The 16,346-nt window shown below is 46.2% G+C and overlaps 1 protein-coding gene across 4 annotated transcripts in view; it reads left to right on the top strand.

Annotated features, from left to right (window-relative positions):
• DHTKD1 (dehydrogenase E1 and transketolase domain containing 1) overlaps positions 1-16,346 on the top strand; it is a 55,647-nt gene that overhangs the window by 26,699 nt on the left and 12,602 nt on the right. For 3 of the 4 annotated variants that reach the window (XR_010113807.1, XM_063610098.1, XM_055296631.2), the window contains exons 8-12: positions 585-897; positions 3,388-3,472; positions 4,246-4,385; positions 10,374-10,524; positions 12,032-12,138. Coding sequence is in view for 3 of the 4 variants with exons in the window: in XM_063610098.1 (XP_063466168.1) it covers positions 585-897; positions 3,388-3,472; positions 4,246-4,385; positions 10,374-10,524; positions 12,032-12,138 (796 nt within the window). In the remaining variant the exon portion in view is untranslated. The remainder of the gene's footprint in view (positions 1-584; positions 898-3,387; positions 3,473-4,245; positions 4,386-10,373; positions 10,525-12,031; positions 12,139-16,346) is intronic. The other variant, XM_063610097.1, reaches the window with a different exon arrangement.

Here is a 16,346-nt window from a genome sequence, read left to right as displayed (position 1 = left end):
TTTATGTTTTATAAACTTATTGAGATGAACATGACATAATATAAAATTGGCTGTCTTAATGTGAACAACTCAGTGGCATTTATTTACCTTCACAAAGTGGTGCCACCACCACTTCTATCTAGTTCCAAAACATTTTTCCTGAATGCCTTTTTATTTTATTTTTATTTATTTTCAATTTTATTTATTTATTTTTTGAGACAGAGTTTCACTTTTGTTGCCCAGGCTGGAGTGCAATGGTGCCATCTCGGCTCACTGCAACCTCCGCCTCTTAGGTTCAAGCAATTCTACTGCCTCAGCCTCCTGAGTAGCTGGGATTACAGGCGCCCACCACCATGCCAAGCTAATTTTTTGTATTTTTAGTAGAGACGGGGTTTCATCATGTTGGCCAGGCTGGTCCCGAACTCCTGACCTCAGGTAATCCACCCACCTTGGCCTCCCAAAATGCTGAGATTGCAGGTGTGAGCCACTGCACCTGTCGAATGCCTTTTTAGAGTGCTGACACTCCACCGCCCTTGACAGTGACTCTGTCTCTATTAGATTGTTACATGTCAGATTGAGTTTTGTTTCTTCTCTTTCTTGGACAGAGCTCGAAAGAGCATTCCAGACACATATGCAGAGCACCTCATTGCTGGTGGACTCATGACGCAGGAGGAGGTGTCTGAAATAAAATCCTCCTACTATGCCAAGTTGAATGATCACTTAAATAACATGGCCCACTACAGCCCCCCTGCCCTGAACCTGCAGGCCCACTGGCAGGGCCTGGCTCAGCCAGAAGCGAGAATCACCACCTGGAATACAGGTGTGCCCCTCGACCTCCTGCGGTTTGTTGGTGTGAAGTCTGTAGAGGTGCAGAGAGAGCTGCAGATGCACAGTCACCTGCTGAAGACACATATTCAGGTGGGCAGCCTCCAAATGGCTGGTTATTGCTTCTCCTTCCTGCTCAGCAAAGGGACTGATGTTGGTCTGGTCTTTTCGGTTGGCTGATTCATTTGATAAATATTTATTGTGTGTCATTAGGTTTTAGAAACTGATCCTAGTGTTGTTTTGGTACTGATAGTCAGTTACCTCAGATTTTCTCTTCTTTTCTTTTTCCTCCGTGTACTTATTCACTTACGCATGCTCATACATTACATATACGTGGAATACATGCACACTATAAAAAATACAGAGATACAAGAATGTCTGTTTTTGTTTTTCCAACCAGTGAGTAGAAAACACTTTGTTTCAGGTGGTTTAAATAAAAGAAACAAAAATCAACACACATACCCCAAAGTAGCCCCTTAAACATGCTGATGTTTTACGTATTGTCTTAGGATCACTGTAGGATGACAAACCACCCTGGTGGGCCTGGGACATAGGGGTTTTCTGGAATGTGGGACTTTCAGTGCTAAAACAAGGAGAGCAAAGAGTTAAAGGTCTTTATCTTTCTTAAGCTTGGATGAAGGAACTTTGCCCTCTGAATTATTTTATTTTATGTTTTTTTTTTTTTTTTTTTTTTTTTTTTTTTTTTGAGACAGAGTCTTGCTCTGTCGCCCAGGCTGGAGTGCAGTGGCGCGATCTCGGCTCACTGCAAGCTCCGCACCCCGGGTTCACGCCATTCTCCTGCCTCAGCCTCTCCGAGTAGCTGGGACTACAGGTGCCCGCCACCACGCCCGGCTAATTTTTTGTATTTTTAGTAGAGACGGGGTTTCACCGTGGTCTCGATCTCCTGACCTCGTGATCCGCCCGCCTCGGCCTCCCAAAGTGCTGGGATTACAAGCGTGAGCCACCGCACTCGGCCTATTTTATGTTATTTTTGAGATGGAATCTCACTCTGTCACCCAGGCTGGTGTGCAGTGGTGTGATCTCAGCTCACTGCAACCTCCACTTCCCAGGTTCAAACGATTCTCCTGCCTCAGCCTCCTGAGTAGCTGGGATTACAGGCACGTGCCACCACGCCCAGCTAAATTTTGTATTTTTAGTAGAGATAGGTTTTCACCATGTTGGCCAGGTTGGTCTTGAACTCCTGACCTCAATTGATCCATCCACTTTGGCCTCCCAAAGTGCTGGGATTACAGGTGTGAGCCACCGTGCCCAACATGAATTATTTTCAAACACTAACTTGGCCAGGCACAGTGGCTCCTATCTGTAATACTAGTGCTTTGGAAGGCCAAGGTGGAAGGATTGCTTGAGCCTAGAAATTCAAGACCAGCCTGGGCAATATAGTGAGACCTTATTGCTAGTAAAGATTAAAAAATTAGCCTGGCATGGTGGCACATGCCTGTAGTCTCAGCTCCTCAGGAGGCTGAGGTGGGAGGATTGCTTGAGCCCAGAAGGTCGAGCCTGCAGTAAGCTGAGATTGCGCCACTGTACTCCAGCCTGGGTGACAGAATAAGACCCTGTTTCTCCAAAAAAAGGAAATTAAAAAAAAACAACAACCCACTAACTCTAAGTTTTTATTATAGGTACAGAGACTATTACAACAAACTATTAATACATACTCATCACCCAGCTTAGGAAATAGGATGTTATAAATACAGTTCCCCACATACCCCTCCTTGATCCGTCTCCTCCCACCTCCGCAGAGGTAACCATTAACCTAAGCACGTGTTTGTTTTGCCTGTTTTAAAATTGTATATAGGCCAGGTGTGGTGGCTCACGCCTGTAATCCCAGCACTTTGGGAGGCTGAGCTGGGCAGATCGTTTGAGTTCAGGGGTTCAAGACCAGTCTGACCAACATGGCGAAACCCCTTCTCCACTAAAAAGTACAAAAATTGGCTGGGTGTGGTGGTGCGCACCTGTAGTCCCAGCTACTTAGGATACTGAGGCAGGAGAATCACTTGAACCAGGGAGGCCGAGGTTGCAATCAGCCAAGATCGCGCCACTGCACTCCAGCCTGGGTGACAGAGTGAGACTGCTTCAGGAAAAAAAAAAAAAAAAAGCTGTATATAATTGCTCTCCTTCTCTAATGTATGCTTTTGCACTGTTTTTATTCAGCATTGTTTTTGATGCTTAATTTTGTTGGGTTTTTTTTTTTTTTCTTTGAGATCGAGTCTTGCTCTGTCGCCCAGGCTATATAGTGTATGGAGCCATCTCAGCTCACTGCAACCTCCGTCTCTCAGGTTCCAGTGATTCCCTGCCTCAGCTTCCTGAGTAGCTGGGATCATAGAGACACACGACCAAGCCTAGCTAATTTTTGTATATTTAGTAGAGATGGAGTTTCACCATGTTGTCCAGGCTAGTCTTGAACTCCTTACCTCAAGTGATCCACCCGCCTCGGCCTCCCAAAGTGCTGGGATTACAGGCATGAGCCACCATGCGCGGCCTGCATTAAATTTTTTGTACTCATTGTGAAAAAGGAAATGGACTCTTAGACGTTCCTTTTTTTTCTTTCTCTGAATTTTATAGTCCAGAATGGAGAAGGTGATGGATGGAACCAAGCTAGACTGGGCCACTGCAGAAGCTCTTGCCTTGGGTTCCTTACTTGCTCAAGGTAAGAATTTTCTTTCTTTTTATTTTTTTTTTTGAGTCTTGCCCTGTCGCCCAGGCTGGAATACAGTGGTGTGATCTCAGCTCACTGCAACCTCCGCCTCCCAGGTTCAAGCGATTCTCCTGCCCCTGCCTCCCAAGTAGGGCGCACCACCACGCCCAGCTAATTTTTGTATTTTCAGTAGAGATGGGGTTTCACTATCTTGGTCAGGCTGGTCTCAAACTCTTGACCTCATGATCTGCCTGCCTCGGCCTCCCAAAGTGCTAGGATTACAGGCGTGAGCCACCGTGCCTAGCCAAGGTAAGAATTTTCTGTCTAGCTAGTAGAGAGTACTTTTAATCACATTTGCTACCTGTTACCTTTGCAGTTTATTTGAGTTATAACTACCTCCCATTGTGTTCATTGACCAGAGAGGTTCTAAAACGTGTTAATTTTTCTTTCTTGACAATATTACTTAATTGTAGTATAAGTCATGCTGACAACCTTCATCAGAGTGTAAACATAGGACAGTTATGCCTGGGAAACAAAGGGCTAGTGCTGGATGTACCGGAAAGATAGTTTTCTCTAAAAATTGCAGGGCACATGATACCTCTCCATTCTTATACAATCTCATCTTAACTATAGACTTTTGAATAGCGGACAGCATATATTAATAACTATCTATTATCCTAAGGAAAATTCTCAAGATTAAGCCAGTATATAAGAATTTAGAGTCACCATGCCTTATTATTAGGTTATTTATGGGAATCTGACTTTTTTTTTCTTGCTTGCTTAAGGTTTTAATGTTCGTCTAAGTGGCCAAGATGTTGGCCGTGGAACTTTCAGTCACAGGCATGCAATGGTGGTTTGCCAGGAGACCGATGACACCTACATCCCCCTGAACCATATGGACCCAAATCAGAAGGGGTTTCTAGAGGTGAGATGTTTCCATAGCTGTTGTAAAATCCAGGTGCCAATGATTACACTTCCAGGATTCTTAGAACAAGTAGGAACCAGTGCTGGCAACTTTGGGTTCAGTACTTTTGGAAGTAAAGGGGTGCTAAATGGGTGGATGAGGTGGGTCTGTCAATTTGGGATGGAAGTAACCCACTAGAGAGTAGGCTGGAGCTTTCTTCTTCTGATGACATATCTGTAATTATGTAAATGTCAAATTGATGTGTGTTTTGTCAACTCAAAGTTGACATTATCATCTGCATATTGCTGTAATTCATTAAAGTTAGTCAAAGATGTGGATAAGTCAGTATTCCTTGCCTACTTAAGGAAAGCAAAATCATACATCCTCAAGGTTGCCTGTTCCTTAAGGTATGATCGGCTTGACGAATGTACACATAACCATGTATTTCTTTCTTTTTTTTTTGGAAACTTAATCGTGCTCTATTGCCCAGGCTGGAGTGCAGTGGTGCCATCTTGGCTCACTGCAACCTCCACCTCCCAGGCTCAAGGGATCCTCATGCTTCAGCCTCCCGAGTAGCTGGGACCATGGGCATGAGGTGCCATTCCTGGCTAATTTTTTTATTTTTAGTAGAGATGGAATTTCGCCATGTTGCCCAGGCTGGTCTTGAACTCCTGGCCTCAAGCAGTCCACCTGCCTTGGCCTCCCGAAGCGCTGGAAGTATAGGTGTGAGCCACTGCACCCAGCCAGATATAACCATGTATTTCTGTGTGGCAGCCTCTGTGCCCTTCTCTTTAGTGCCTTAAGGGCAGTAGTGGAGTCTTCATTTATTTATCCCAAACAATTATTCAAGTGTCTAGCACATGATGTTTATGAAAATAACTTATTCCTTCAGGTAAGTTGAGTGGCATGTCGTCTTCTTTCCTACTCTAGCCATTAGTTTGAGAACATCATTTTGAGTTACTGACACCCTATAAAAAATTCACTTGGCGGCCAGGTGTGGTGGTTCACGCCTGTAATGCCAGCACTTTGGGAGGCTGAGGCGGGCAGATCACAAGGTCAAGATATCAAGACCATCCTGGCCAAAATGGTGAAACCCCATCTCTACTAAAAATACAAAAATTAGCTGGGCATGGTGGCGTGCATCTGTAGTCCCAGCTACTCAGGAGGTTGAGGCAGGAGAATCACTTGAACCCGGGAGGCGGAGGTTGCAGTGAGCCAAGATTGCGCCACTGCACTCCAGCCTGGCAACAGAGCAAGACTCTGTCTCAAAAAAAAAAAAGAAAATTCACTTGGCAAAAGCCACATTTTAGGAAGATAACTGAAGGGATATGGAGCTCATCTTTTCTTTAAGTTAGTCCAAAATCTACCCTTGGATCAAGTCAGATTGCTGAACTAGATACTGAAATGTTTAGCATTCCCCTACCTCAGATGAGGCTTTCATTGAATTGTGCATTGATATTTATTATCAGTTTTGAATTTTGCTATTGAAAAAGTCCCAATTAAATGCCTTGTGTCTGTTTTGTGGATATTGTTGAAGATTTAATTTATTTTCATTCATTCATTCATTTATTTGAGACGGAGCCTCACTCTGTCGCCCAGGCTGGAGTGCAGTGGCGTGATCTAGGCTCACTGCAAGCTCTGCCTCCTGGGTTGGAGCAGTTCTCCTGCCTCAGCCTCCCAAGTAGCTGGGATTATTTGGCCTCCCAGAGTGCTGGGATTACAGGTGTGAACCACCACGCCTGGCCGAAGATTTAATTTATTATTTAGGCCTGGTGCAGTGGCTCACACCTGTAATCCCAGCACTTTGGGAGGCCAAGGCAGGCAGATCACTTGAGGCCAGGAGTTCAACACTGGCCTGGCCAACATGGCGAAATGCTGTCTCTACTAAAAATACAAAAATTAGTTGGGCATGGTGGCACACGCCTGTAATCCCAGCTACTCGGGAGGTTGAGGCAGGAGAATTGCTTGAACCCAGGAGGCGGAGGTAGTGAGCCGAGATCATACCGCTGCACTCCAGCTTGGGCAACAGAGCAAGACTCTGTCTCAAATAATAATAATAGTAACCTATTATTTAATATCATGTCCTCTATGTGAAGACTCTGGGAGAAACTCCTGCTTGATCTTGGTAGTGAGAGTAGCGTATTTTCCCGAGTAGTGATCTGCCTTCACTGTCTGTATTGAATTTTGTAACTGACCAGCGTTCCCTTATCAATAATGGCTTCTAGGAAGGGACCGACATCAGGCAGCCTTCATGGTAAGTGAATAGGTCCTTGGGATGTGTTTTTCCCCCAACTCTGTTGTACATCTCAATCTGTGTGTGTGTGTGTGTGACAGGTCCTCCTCTGTTGCCCAGGCTGGAGTCCCATGGTGCAATTATAGCTCACTGTAGCTTCCAGCTCTTAGGTGCAAGCAATCCTCCTGCCTCAGCCTCTCAAGTAGCTGGGACTACAGGCAAGCACCACCACACCTGGCTAATTTTAAATATTTTGTAGAGATAGGAGTCTTGCTGTGATGGCCAGTGTCATCTTGAATTCCTGGCCTCAAGCAGTCCTTCTGCCTTGGCCTCCCAGAGTGCTGGGATTATAGGCGTGAGCCGCCATGCCCAGCCTAGAGCGTTTTTATTTTTTTAAATAAAAGCTTTATTGAGCTATAACTCATAAAATTCAACCTCTCAGTGTGTACCCTTGAGCAGTTTGTAGTCTACTCACAGTTGTGCATCATCACCACTATCTAATTTTAGAACATTTTCATTACCCTAGAAAGCAAGCCCACGCCTGTCAGCAGTCACTGCCCACTCCTTCCTCCCTTCAGCCCCTGGACACCACTCATCGACTGTTTGTTTCTATTGATCTGACTATTTTGGATGTTTCATGTGAATAGAATGGTATAACATGTGGCCTTTTGGGACTGGCTTCTTTGACTTGACATCATGTTTTCAAGGTCCATCTATGCATGTAGCATGTATCAGTACATCCTTCTTTTTTTTGAGACCAAGTCTTGCTCTGTTGCCCAGGCTGGAGTGCAGTGGTGCAATCTCGGCTCACTGCAACCTCAGATTCCTAGGTTAAAGTGATTCTCCCACCTCAGCCTCCCAAGTAGCTGGGATTGCAGGTGTGCACCACCAGGCCCTGCTAATTTTTGAATTTGTAGCAGAGACAGGGTCTTGTCACATTGGCCAGGCTGATCTCAAACTTTTGACCTCAAGTGATCTGCCCATCTCAGCCTCCCAAAGTGCTGAGATTACAGGCGTGAGCCACCACACTCTGCCCATCCTTCCTTTTTATTCCAAAATAATATTCTATAAAGGTGTAACTTAAACATGTATTTTTTTAAAATTTGAAAGAAACACAAAATTACCAAAATGTTGTATACAGTAAGGAACTTTTTCTCATCTTTATTTTTTCTTTTGAGACAGGGTCTCGCTCTGTCACGCAGGCTGGAGTGTAGTGACGCAGTCACTGCTCACTGCAGCCTTGACCTCCTGTGTCCAAGTGATCCTCCTAGCTCTTTTTTTTCATCTTGAACCATCTGAGAGCAAGTTGTATCCCTAGTGTGTATTTCCACAAACAGGGACATCCTTCTCCATCATAACACACCAAAATCAGGAAATGAACACAGACATGACTACCATGTATTTCTCAAACTAAGATCAACAATTTTTTTCTTTTTTTGAGGCAAAGTCTCATTCTATTGCCCAGGCTGGAGTGCAGTGGCACAATCTCAGCTCAATGTAACCTCCACCTCTCAGGTTCAAGCAATCCTCCCACCTCAGCCTCTTGAGTAGCTCAATGCAACCTCCGCCTCCCAGGCTCGAGCAATCCTCCCACCTCAGCCTCTTGAGTAGCTCAATGCAACCTCCACCTCCCAGGTTCAAGCAATCCTCCCACCTCAGCCTCTTGAGTAGCTCAATGCAACCTCCACCTCTCAGGTTCAAGCAATCCTCCCACCTCAGCCTCTTGAGTAGCTCAATGCAACCTCCACCTCCCAGGTTCAAGCAATCCTCCCACCTCAGCCTCTTGAGTAGCTCAATGCAACCTCCACCTCCCAGGTTCAAGCAATCCTCCCACCTCAGCCTCTTGAGTAGCTCAATGTAACCTCCACCTCCCAGGTTCAAGCAATCCTCCCACCTCAGCCTCTTGAGTAGCTCAATGCAACCTCCACCTCCCAGGTTCAAGCAATCCTCCCACCTCAGCCTCTTGAGTAGCTCAATGCAACCTCCACCTCCCAGGTTCAAGCAATCCTCCCACCTCAGCCTCTTGAGTAGCTCAATGCAACCTCCACCTCCCAGGTTCAAGCAATCCTCCCACCTCAGCCTCTTGAGTAGCTCAATGCAACCTCCGCCTCCCAGGTTCAAGCAATCCTCCCACCTCAGCCTCTTGAGTAGCTCAATGCAACCTCCACCTCCCAGGTTCAAGCAATCCTCCCACCTCAGCCTCTTGAGGCCTGCATCACCATGCTCGGCTAATTTTTTTTTTTTTTTTTTTTTTTTTGAGACGGAGTCTCGCTCTGTCGCCCAGGCTGGAGTGCAGTGGCACAATCTCGACTCACTGCAAGCTCCGCCTCCCGGGTTTCCGCCATTCTCCTGCCTCAGCCTCTCCGAGTAGCTGGGACTACAGGCGCCCACCACCACGCCCGGCTAATTTTTTTTTATTTTTTTATTTTTAGTAGAGATGGGGTTTCACTGTGGTCTCGATCTCCTGACCTCGTGATCCGCCCGCCTCGGCCTACCAAAGTGCTCGGATTACAAGCGTGAGCCACCGCGCCCGGCCGCTCGGCTAATTTTTGTATTTTTTGTAGAGACTGGGTTTCCTCCATGTTGGCCAGGCTGCTCTCGAACTCCTTACCTCAGGTGATCCGCCTGCCTTGACCTCCCAAAGTGCTGGGATTATGTATTGCATTTAATTGTCACGTCTTTTTAACCTTCTCAGAGATATAATTTGTATTCTGCTTTTTTTAATGTTAACATATCATGATGGTTCTTTTGATTGACCATGCAAATACGGTGTTAGAATAATGATTTTAACCAAAGGTAGGCCTTTATTTTTTAACTTTCCTCACTTTGTTTCGTGACAATTTTTTTTTCTTGTTTTTTTTTTTGAGACAGGGTCTCACTGTGTCATGCAGGCTGGAGTGCAGTGGTGCGATTATAGCTCACTGTAGTTTCAACCTCCTGGGCTCAAGTGATCCTCCCACCTCAGCCTCCCAAGTAGTTGGGACTACAGGCATGTGCCACCACGCCCAGCTAATTTTTGTCTGCTTTTTGTAGAGACGGGGTTTTGCCATGTTGCCCATGTTGGTCTCAAACTCCTGTGCTCAAGCGATCCTCCCATCTCGGCCTCCCAAATTGTTGGGAGGCCACCACGCCCGGCCACAGGTTTTTGAAAAGCTTAGAAGACACCGTTGAATACTCAGCTCCAGAGGAGGGTCATCTGAGAAGTATATGTGCTTACCCTTGAAGAAACTCTGTAATACCCACATTCCGGCCTCTTTTATCTTTTCCTCTCTTTGTCCCAACTTTTCTCATCTGCATCACTGACACCGAAGAGCAAATCTCTTCTCAAAAGAATGTGGTGATGAGGCCGGGCGTGGTGGCTCATGCCTGTAACCCCAGCACTTTGGAGGGCCAAGGTGGGTGGATCACCTGAGCTCAGGAGTTCAAGACCAGCGTGGCCAACATGCTGAAACCCTGTTTCTACTAAAAATACAAAAATTAGCTGGGCGTGGTGGCGGGCGCCTGTAATCCCGCTACTCAGGAGGCTGAGGCAGGAGAATCACTTGAACCTGGAAGGTGGAGGTTGCAGCGAGCTGAGATGGAGCCATTGCACTCCAGTCTGGGAAACAAAAGCGAAACTCCATCTCAAAAAGCAAAAACAAACAAACAAAAAGAATGTGGTGATGAATGAGAGCAAGGCTCCCTCTCCGCACCACCTCCGTTCGATAAGTTCCCAGGAGTCCAGTGCTCTGCCGTGGCCCTCACATGCAGCGTTTCCTTCTCTTTCCTGGGATTAGGTCAGCAACAGCCCCCTGTCAGAAGAGGCCGTCCTGGGATTTGAATATGGGATGAGCATTGAGAGCCCAAAGTTACTGCCCCTATGGGAGGCACAGTTTGGCGATTTCTTGAATGGTGCCCAGATCATCTTTGACACATTCATCTCTGGAGGTTGGTGTCAGTGTGTAGGGTGGGTACAGGTGGGGGTCCCTGCGTGGCCCCAGCCTCATGGGGACAAATGAATGAAAAGGGGCCACTGCTGCCTTGAGACTCCCGTGTGCAGCGGCACCTCCAGGGAGTTGGGGGTCACCCTGTTATGACAGGAGTGTGGCCACTGTCAGGTTAATGTGTTACTGGGACAAAAACCCAAGCTCTCTGTCAGCAGGAGCACTGGTGCCACCCAGCACCTGTGCCCAGGAGTCAGTAGGGCCATGAAAACCCGCTCCAGTGTCTGAAAGCTTCTGAAGCAGTACTTGCTCACTGTAAAAATTAGAAGTAATTGAAGTAAACGTCTAAGTCTCTCCCCAGACCCAGAATCCCATTTTCCAGGGATGCCCACTCTTGGGTTTTGAATACCTGCCTTAAATCTTTCCTATAGTTATGCTTCTCTGTAACATTTTCACTGGGAGAAAGAAAAGTGCCTGAGGGCCTGGACTTCTGACTTGTCCAGAGACTGTTCTGTTGTGCCCACCACCCCGTTTCAAGATAGTGGCCTGTGTTGTCAGCTGGGCTGTGAGAGTTGTCCATTCTTTTTTTTTTTTTTTTTTTTTTTGAGACAGAGTCTCGCTCTGTCACCCAGGCTGGAGTGCAGTGGCGCGATCTCGGCTCACTGCAAGCTCCGCCTACTGGGTTTGCACAATTATCCTGCCTCAGCCTCCTGAGTAGCTGGGGCTACATAGGCGCTCATCACCACGCCCGGCTAATTTTTTGTATTTTTAGTAGAGATGGGGTTTCACCGTGTCAGCCAGGATGGTCTCGATCTCCTGACCTCATGATCCACCCACCTCGGCCTCCCAAAGTGCTGGGATTGCGGGTGTGAGCCACTGTGCCCAGCCGGGAGCTCCCATTCTTGTAAGAGTGGTGCCTGTGGTGGTGTTGGGGCGGCATGTGCTGTCCAGGAAGCTGGGAACGTTCCCCTTTGAGTTTGTCTTCCACTCGTAAAAGCCCAGGGCCTGTGCCGTGATAGGTTATGGTTTTCTTTTTTGAGACAGTGTCTCACTCTGTTCCTGAGGCTGGTGTGCAGTGGCATGATCTCAGCTCACTGCAACCTCAACCTCCCGGGGTCAAGTGATTCTCCCACCTCAGCCTCCTGAGTAGCTGGGATTACAGACATGTGCCACTACAGCTAGCTAATTTTTGTATTTTTAGTAGAGACAAGGTTTCACCATGTTGGCCAGGCTGGTCTCAAACTCCTAACCTCAAGTGACCTATCCGCCTCAGCCTCCCAAAATTGCTGGGATTACACGTGTGAGCCACCGTGCCTAGCCCATGATAGGTTTTCATTCAATGAAATGGACATTTCCCTAAGTATAGCATAACAGTTCTAGAAGGTGCATGTAATGAAAGCAGTTTTGGGGGGTCAGGCAGAAAACTAACATTGATTTCCCTGGCTGAGTCACGTCAGGCCACTTTGTCCCCGCTTCGTAGAGCTCTCACTCCCCACGTGGTACTTTTCTAGGAGAGGCCAAGTGGCTCCTACAAAGTGGCATCGTCATCCTCCTTCCACACGGCTACGACGGGGCTGGGCCAGACCACTCATCCTGTCGAATAGAGCGTTTCCTGCAGGTAAGGCTAATGTCTTCTGGAGCCAAAGAATCATTTTCCTGCTTCCTAGAGCTTTTCTACCTCCTGCGGATAGCTTATCGCCCACCTAACTGTAACATAGCTTAGTATTTGAGTGAAACAGATTTGATGCAATGTCAATTTTCTTTGGAAACATAATGCCTCAGGTATAATTGTATCATGGTTTTATGGCAATTAAAGTTCTCTTGTGCCAGGATCAGCAGTTATTATACCAGGCTGATCATCAGAATGCCCTAGAGAGGTTTTTTTTTTTTTTTGAGATGGGGTCTCTCTCTGTTGCCCAGGCTGGAGTACAGTGGTGCGATCTTGGCTCACTGCAACCTCTGCCTCGTGGGTTCAAGTGATTCTCCTGCCTCGGCCTCCAAGTAGCTGGGACCGCAGGCATATGCCACCATGCCCGGCTAATTTTTGTGTTTTTAGTAGAGATTGGTGTTCTTCCATGTTGGCCAGGCTGGTCTGAAACTCCTGGCCTCAAGTGATCTGCCCGCCTCAGCCTCCCAAAGTGCTGGGATTACAGGCGTGAGCCACCAACCCTGGCTGGTTATTAAAACATTTGAAATATCCTCCCAGAAATAGCCATTGTCCTCATTTGGTGTGAATCATTACAAATGTCTCTTTTTGCATGTTATTTCCTTATAGTTTATTATGAAGACTTTCAGATATACAGAAAAGTTGGAAAGAGTTTACTGTGAATACTCATATGCCCACTCCCTAGAATTCACCATTATTTTTTATTATACTTGTTTTTTCACATATCTATTCATCTGTCATTCTGGTATCCTTCAATCCATCTTATTTTTTGATTCATTTCAAAATAAATGGAGACATCAGCTGGGCGCACCTGTAATCCCGGCACTTTGGGAGACCAAGGCAGGTGGATCTCTTGAGGTCAGGAGTTCAAGACCAGCCTGGCTAACATGGTGAAACCCCATATTTACTAAAAAAACAAAAATTAGCCAGGTGTAGTGGCTCATCCCTGTAATCCAAGCTACTCGGGAGCCTCAGGCAGGAGAATCGCTTGAACCCAGGAGGCAGAGGTTGCAGTGAGCTAAGATCACGCCACTGCACTGCAGCCTGGACAACAAAGACTCTGTCTCAAAAAATTAAATAAATAAATAATAAATAGAGATATCAATACATGTCACCCCAAGTACTTCAGCATGCATATCGTTAATGATTTTGGCATGTGTGCAGCTAAAATGTATAAATAGATGATAGCTTAATAGATAAGTAGATAGAACAACAGATAGATGGATAGTTACATTAATGATGACATCGAGAATTTTATTTAAAAAGAGATTAGAGTAATGGTAGATAAACTAAAGAATGACATGTGAAATACAAAACTACTAGTTTTTGAAGAAACGGAAAATGAGTAGGTGGGGGATACAGTTTCGGAGTCATCGGCCACTAGATGACATTGACAGTCGTGAGTCTGGATGAAGTCATCAAAGCAGTGAACACAGTGGAGGAGAGAAGGTGCCTGAGCTCTGGGCCCTGGGATAGTCCAGCCTCAGAGGATATGGAGGAGAAGAAGAAGTGAGACGAAGAAGGAGCAACCAGTGAGGTGGGAGGAAGATCTTAGAAAGCAAGCGAAGGAAACATATCAAGGAAGAGGGAGTGTCAGTGTCAATTAAGATGAGGAGTGAAATAATCCCAGCACTTTGAGAGGCCGAGGTGGGAGGATCGCTTGAGCCCAGGAGTTTGAGACCAGCCTGGGCAACATAGTGAGACTCTGTCTCTACTAAAAATATATAAGTAAATAAATAGATGAGGCATGAGAATGAACCACTGGATTTAGAAATCAAGAGTCCATTTGTTGGTTGATGACTGCGGTTTTGATGGAGTGGTAGGGACAAAAGTCTGTCTGGGACATATTAAGGACTATCTAGAGCAACTTGTCCAACCTGTGTCCATGGACCGCATGCGGCTCAGAACAGCTTTGAATGTGGCCCAATACAGGCCGGGCACGGTGGCTCACGCCTGTAATCCCAGCACTTTGGGAGGCTGAGGCGGGCAGATCACGAGGTCAGGAGATCAAGACCATCCTGGCTAACACGGTGAAACCCCATCTCTACTAAAAATACAAAAAATTAGCTGGGCATGGTGGCAGCCGCCTGTAGTCCCAGCTACTTGGGAGACTGAGGCAGGAGAATGGCGTGAACCCGGGAGGCGGAGCTTGCAGTGAGCTGAGATCGCACCACTGCACTCCAGCCTGGGTGACAGAGCAAGACTCTGTCTCAAAAAAAAAAAAAAAAAAAAGAGAATGTGGCCCGATACAAATTCATAAACTTTCTTAAAACATTATTTGTGATTTTTTTTTTTTTTTTTTTTTTACCTTATTAGCCATTGTTAGTGTTAGTGTATTTTACGTGTGGCCCAAGACAATTCTTCTTCTTCCAGTGTGGCTCAGGTAAGCCAAAAGATCGGACACCCCGATTCCTGATTCTAGAGAAAGGAAAGTGTATTTATTTAAAAATTTTTAATTGACAAATGTACAATTGTATATATTAATGGTATAAAATGTGATATTTTGATACAGGTATACATTGTGAAATGATTGAATCAGGCTAATTAACAGACCCATCACCTCACATGCTCACCATTTTTTGTGAAGAGAACATTTAAAATCTATCCTCTTAGCAATTTTCAGGTATATAATATGTTAACTACAGTTACCATCCTGTACAGTAGATCTCCAGAACTTATTCAAGGGAGGAAAGTTGGCCTAGCATGGTGGCTCACACTTGTAATCCCAGCACTTTGAGAGGCCAAGGTGGGTGGATCACTTGCTCAGGAGTTTGAGACCAGCCTGGGCATCATGGTGAGACCCCATCTCTGCTAAAAATAAAACTAAAAAAATTAGCTGGTCGGGTGGTTCATGCCCATAATCCTCACTACTTGGGAGGCTGAGGTGGGAGGATCACTTGAGCCTGGGAGGCGGAGGTTGTAGTGAGCTGAGGTTGCACCACTGCATTCCAGCCTGGGCAAGAGAGCCAGACCCTGTCTCAAAAAAAAAAAACAAAACAAAGGGAGGAAAGTCAACTTAACTCTTTTGAGGACTATTGCTGTAAATAGAACAAGAATGAGACAGTAGCTGGTGGGAAAATTTGTGTCAAGAGTTCTTTTTGTGTTTTGTTTTCTTTTTGTGATGGCGTCTTGCTCTGTCACCCAGGCTGTAGTGCAATGCTGCAGTCTTGGCTCTCTGCATCCTCTGCCTCCCAGGTTCAAGCAATTCTCCTGCCTCAGCCTCCTGAGTAGCTGGGATTACAGGCATGTGCCATGATGCCTGGCTAATTTTTGTATTTTTAGTAGAGACGGGGTTTCACCATGTTGACCAGGCTGCTCTTGAACCCCTGACCTCATGTGATCCTCCCACCTTGGCCTCCCAAAGTGATAGGATTTCAGGCGTGGACCACCGTGCCAGGCCTTTGTTTTGTGTTAAAGGTAGGAAATAAGGCCTGTTTGGTGATAGGCATGATCCAGTAGAGAAGAAGAGCATGATGATGTAGGGGTGCAGATAGAAGAACTGAGTGATTTCCTTGCATGGGTAAAATGGGGTGGCTCTAGTACATGATGGATTAAATTAGCTTTAGACAGGCGTATGGTTGGTGGCAATAAATGGAAGGCAGAGAAGATGGGTGCAGGTGAGAATGTGTGTGTAGATGGTCTGAGGACATGCTCTTAGGTCATTAGCTGAGAGCGGTGATGGAGGAGGAGGTCCTGAGTTTAAAGGTGTGAATTAGTCACCTGGGAAAGAAGGAGAATGAGTGAGTTAGGGAAATAGAGTTTAAGAGTCTAGGGTTATTAAGGGCCCACCTCAGGTTGTTGGTCAGGATTCTAAAGTAAGACCATCGGTGTGATTTTGTGTTGTCTCCAGCTACCTTCTCTGCAGACATGGAACAGGCAGAAAGTGGGGATTAACTAGGTTTATGGGTTGGAGTGAAGGGTCATGGGAATCAAGGGTGTATGCAAAAAGAAGATGATCGTGATTGAGGCCAGGCACGGTGGCTCATGCCTGTAATCCCAGCACTTTGGGTGGCTGAGGCGGGAGGATCACTTGAACCCAGGAGTTTGAGACCAGCCTGGACATCATAACGAGACCCCATCTCTACAAAAATATTAAAATTAGTCAGGTGTGGTAGCAGGCACCTGTAGTCCCAGCTACTTGGGAGGCTCTGGTGGGAGGA

Source organism: Symphalangus syndactylus, chromosome 10 (assembly GCF_028878055.3).
Source record: "Symphalangus syndactylus isolate Jambi chromosome 10, NHGRI_mSymSyn1-v2.1_pri, whole genome shotgun sequence".
NCBI classification, from domain to species: domain Eukaryota; kingdom Metazoa; phylum Chordata; class Mammalia; order Primates; family Hylobatidae; genus Symphalangus; species Symphalangus syndactylus.
This window is presented reverse-complemented; position numbering and strand designations above follow the sequence as displayed.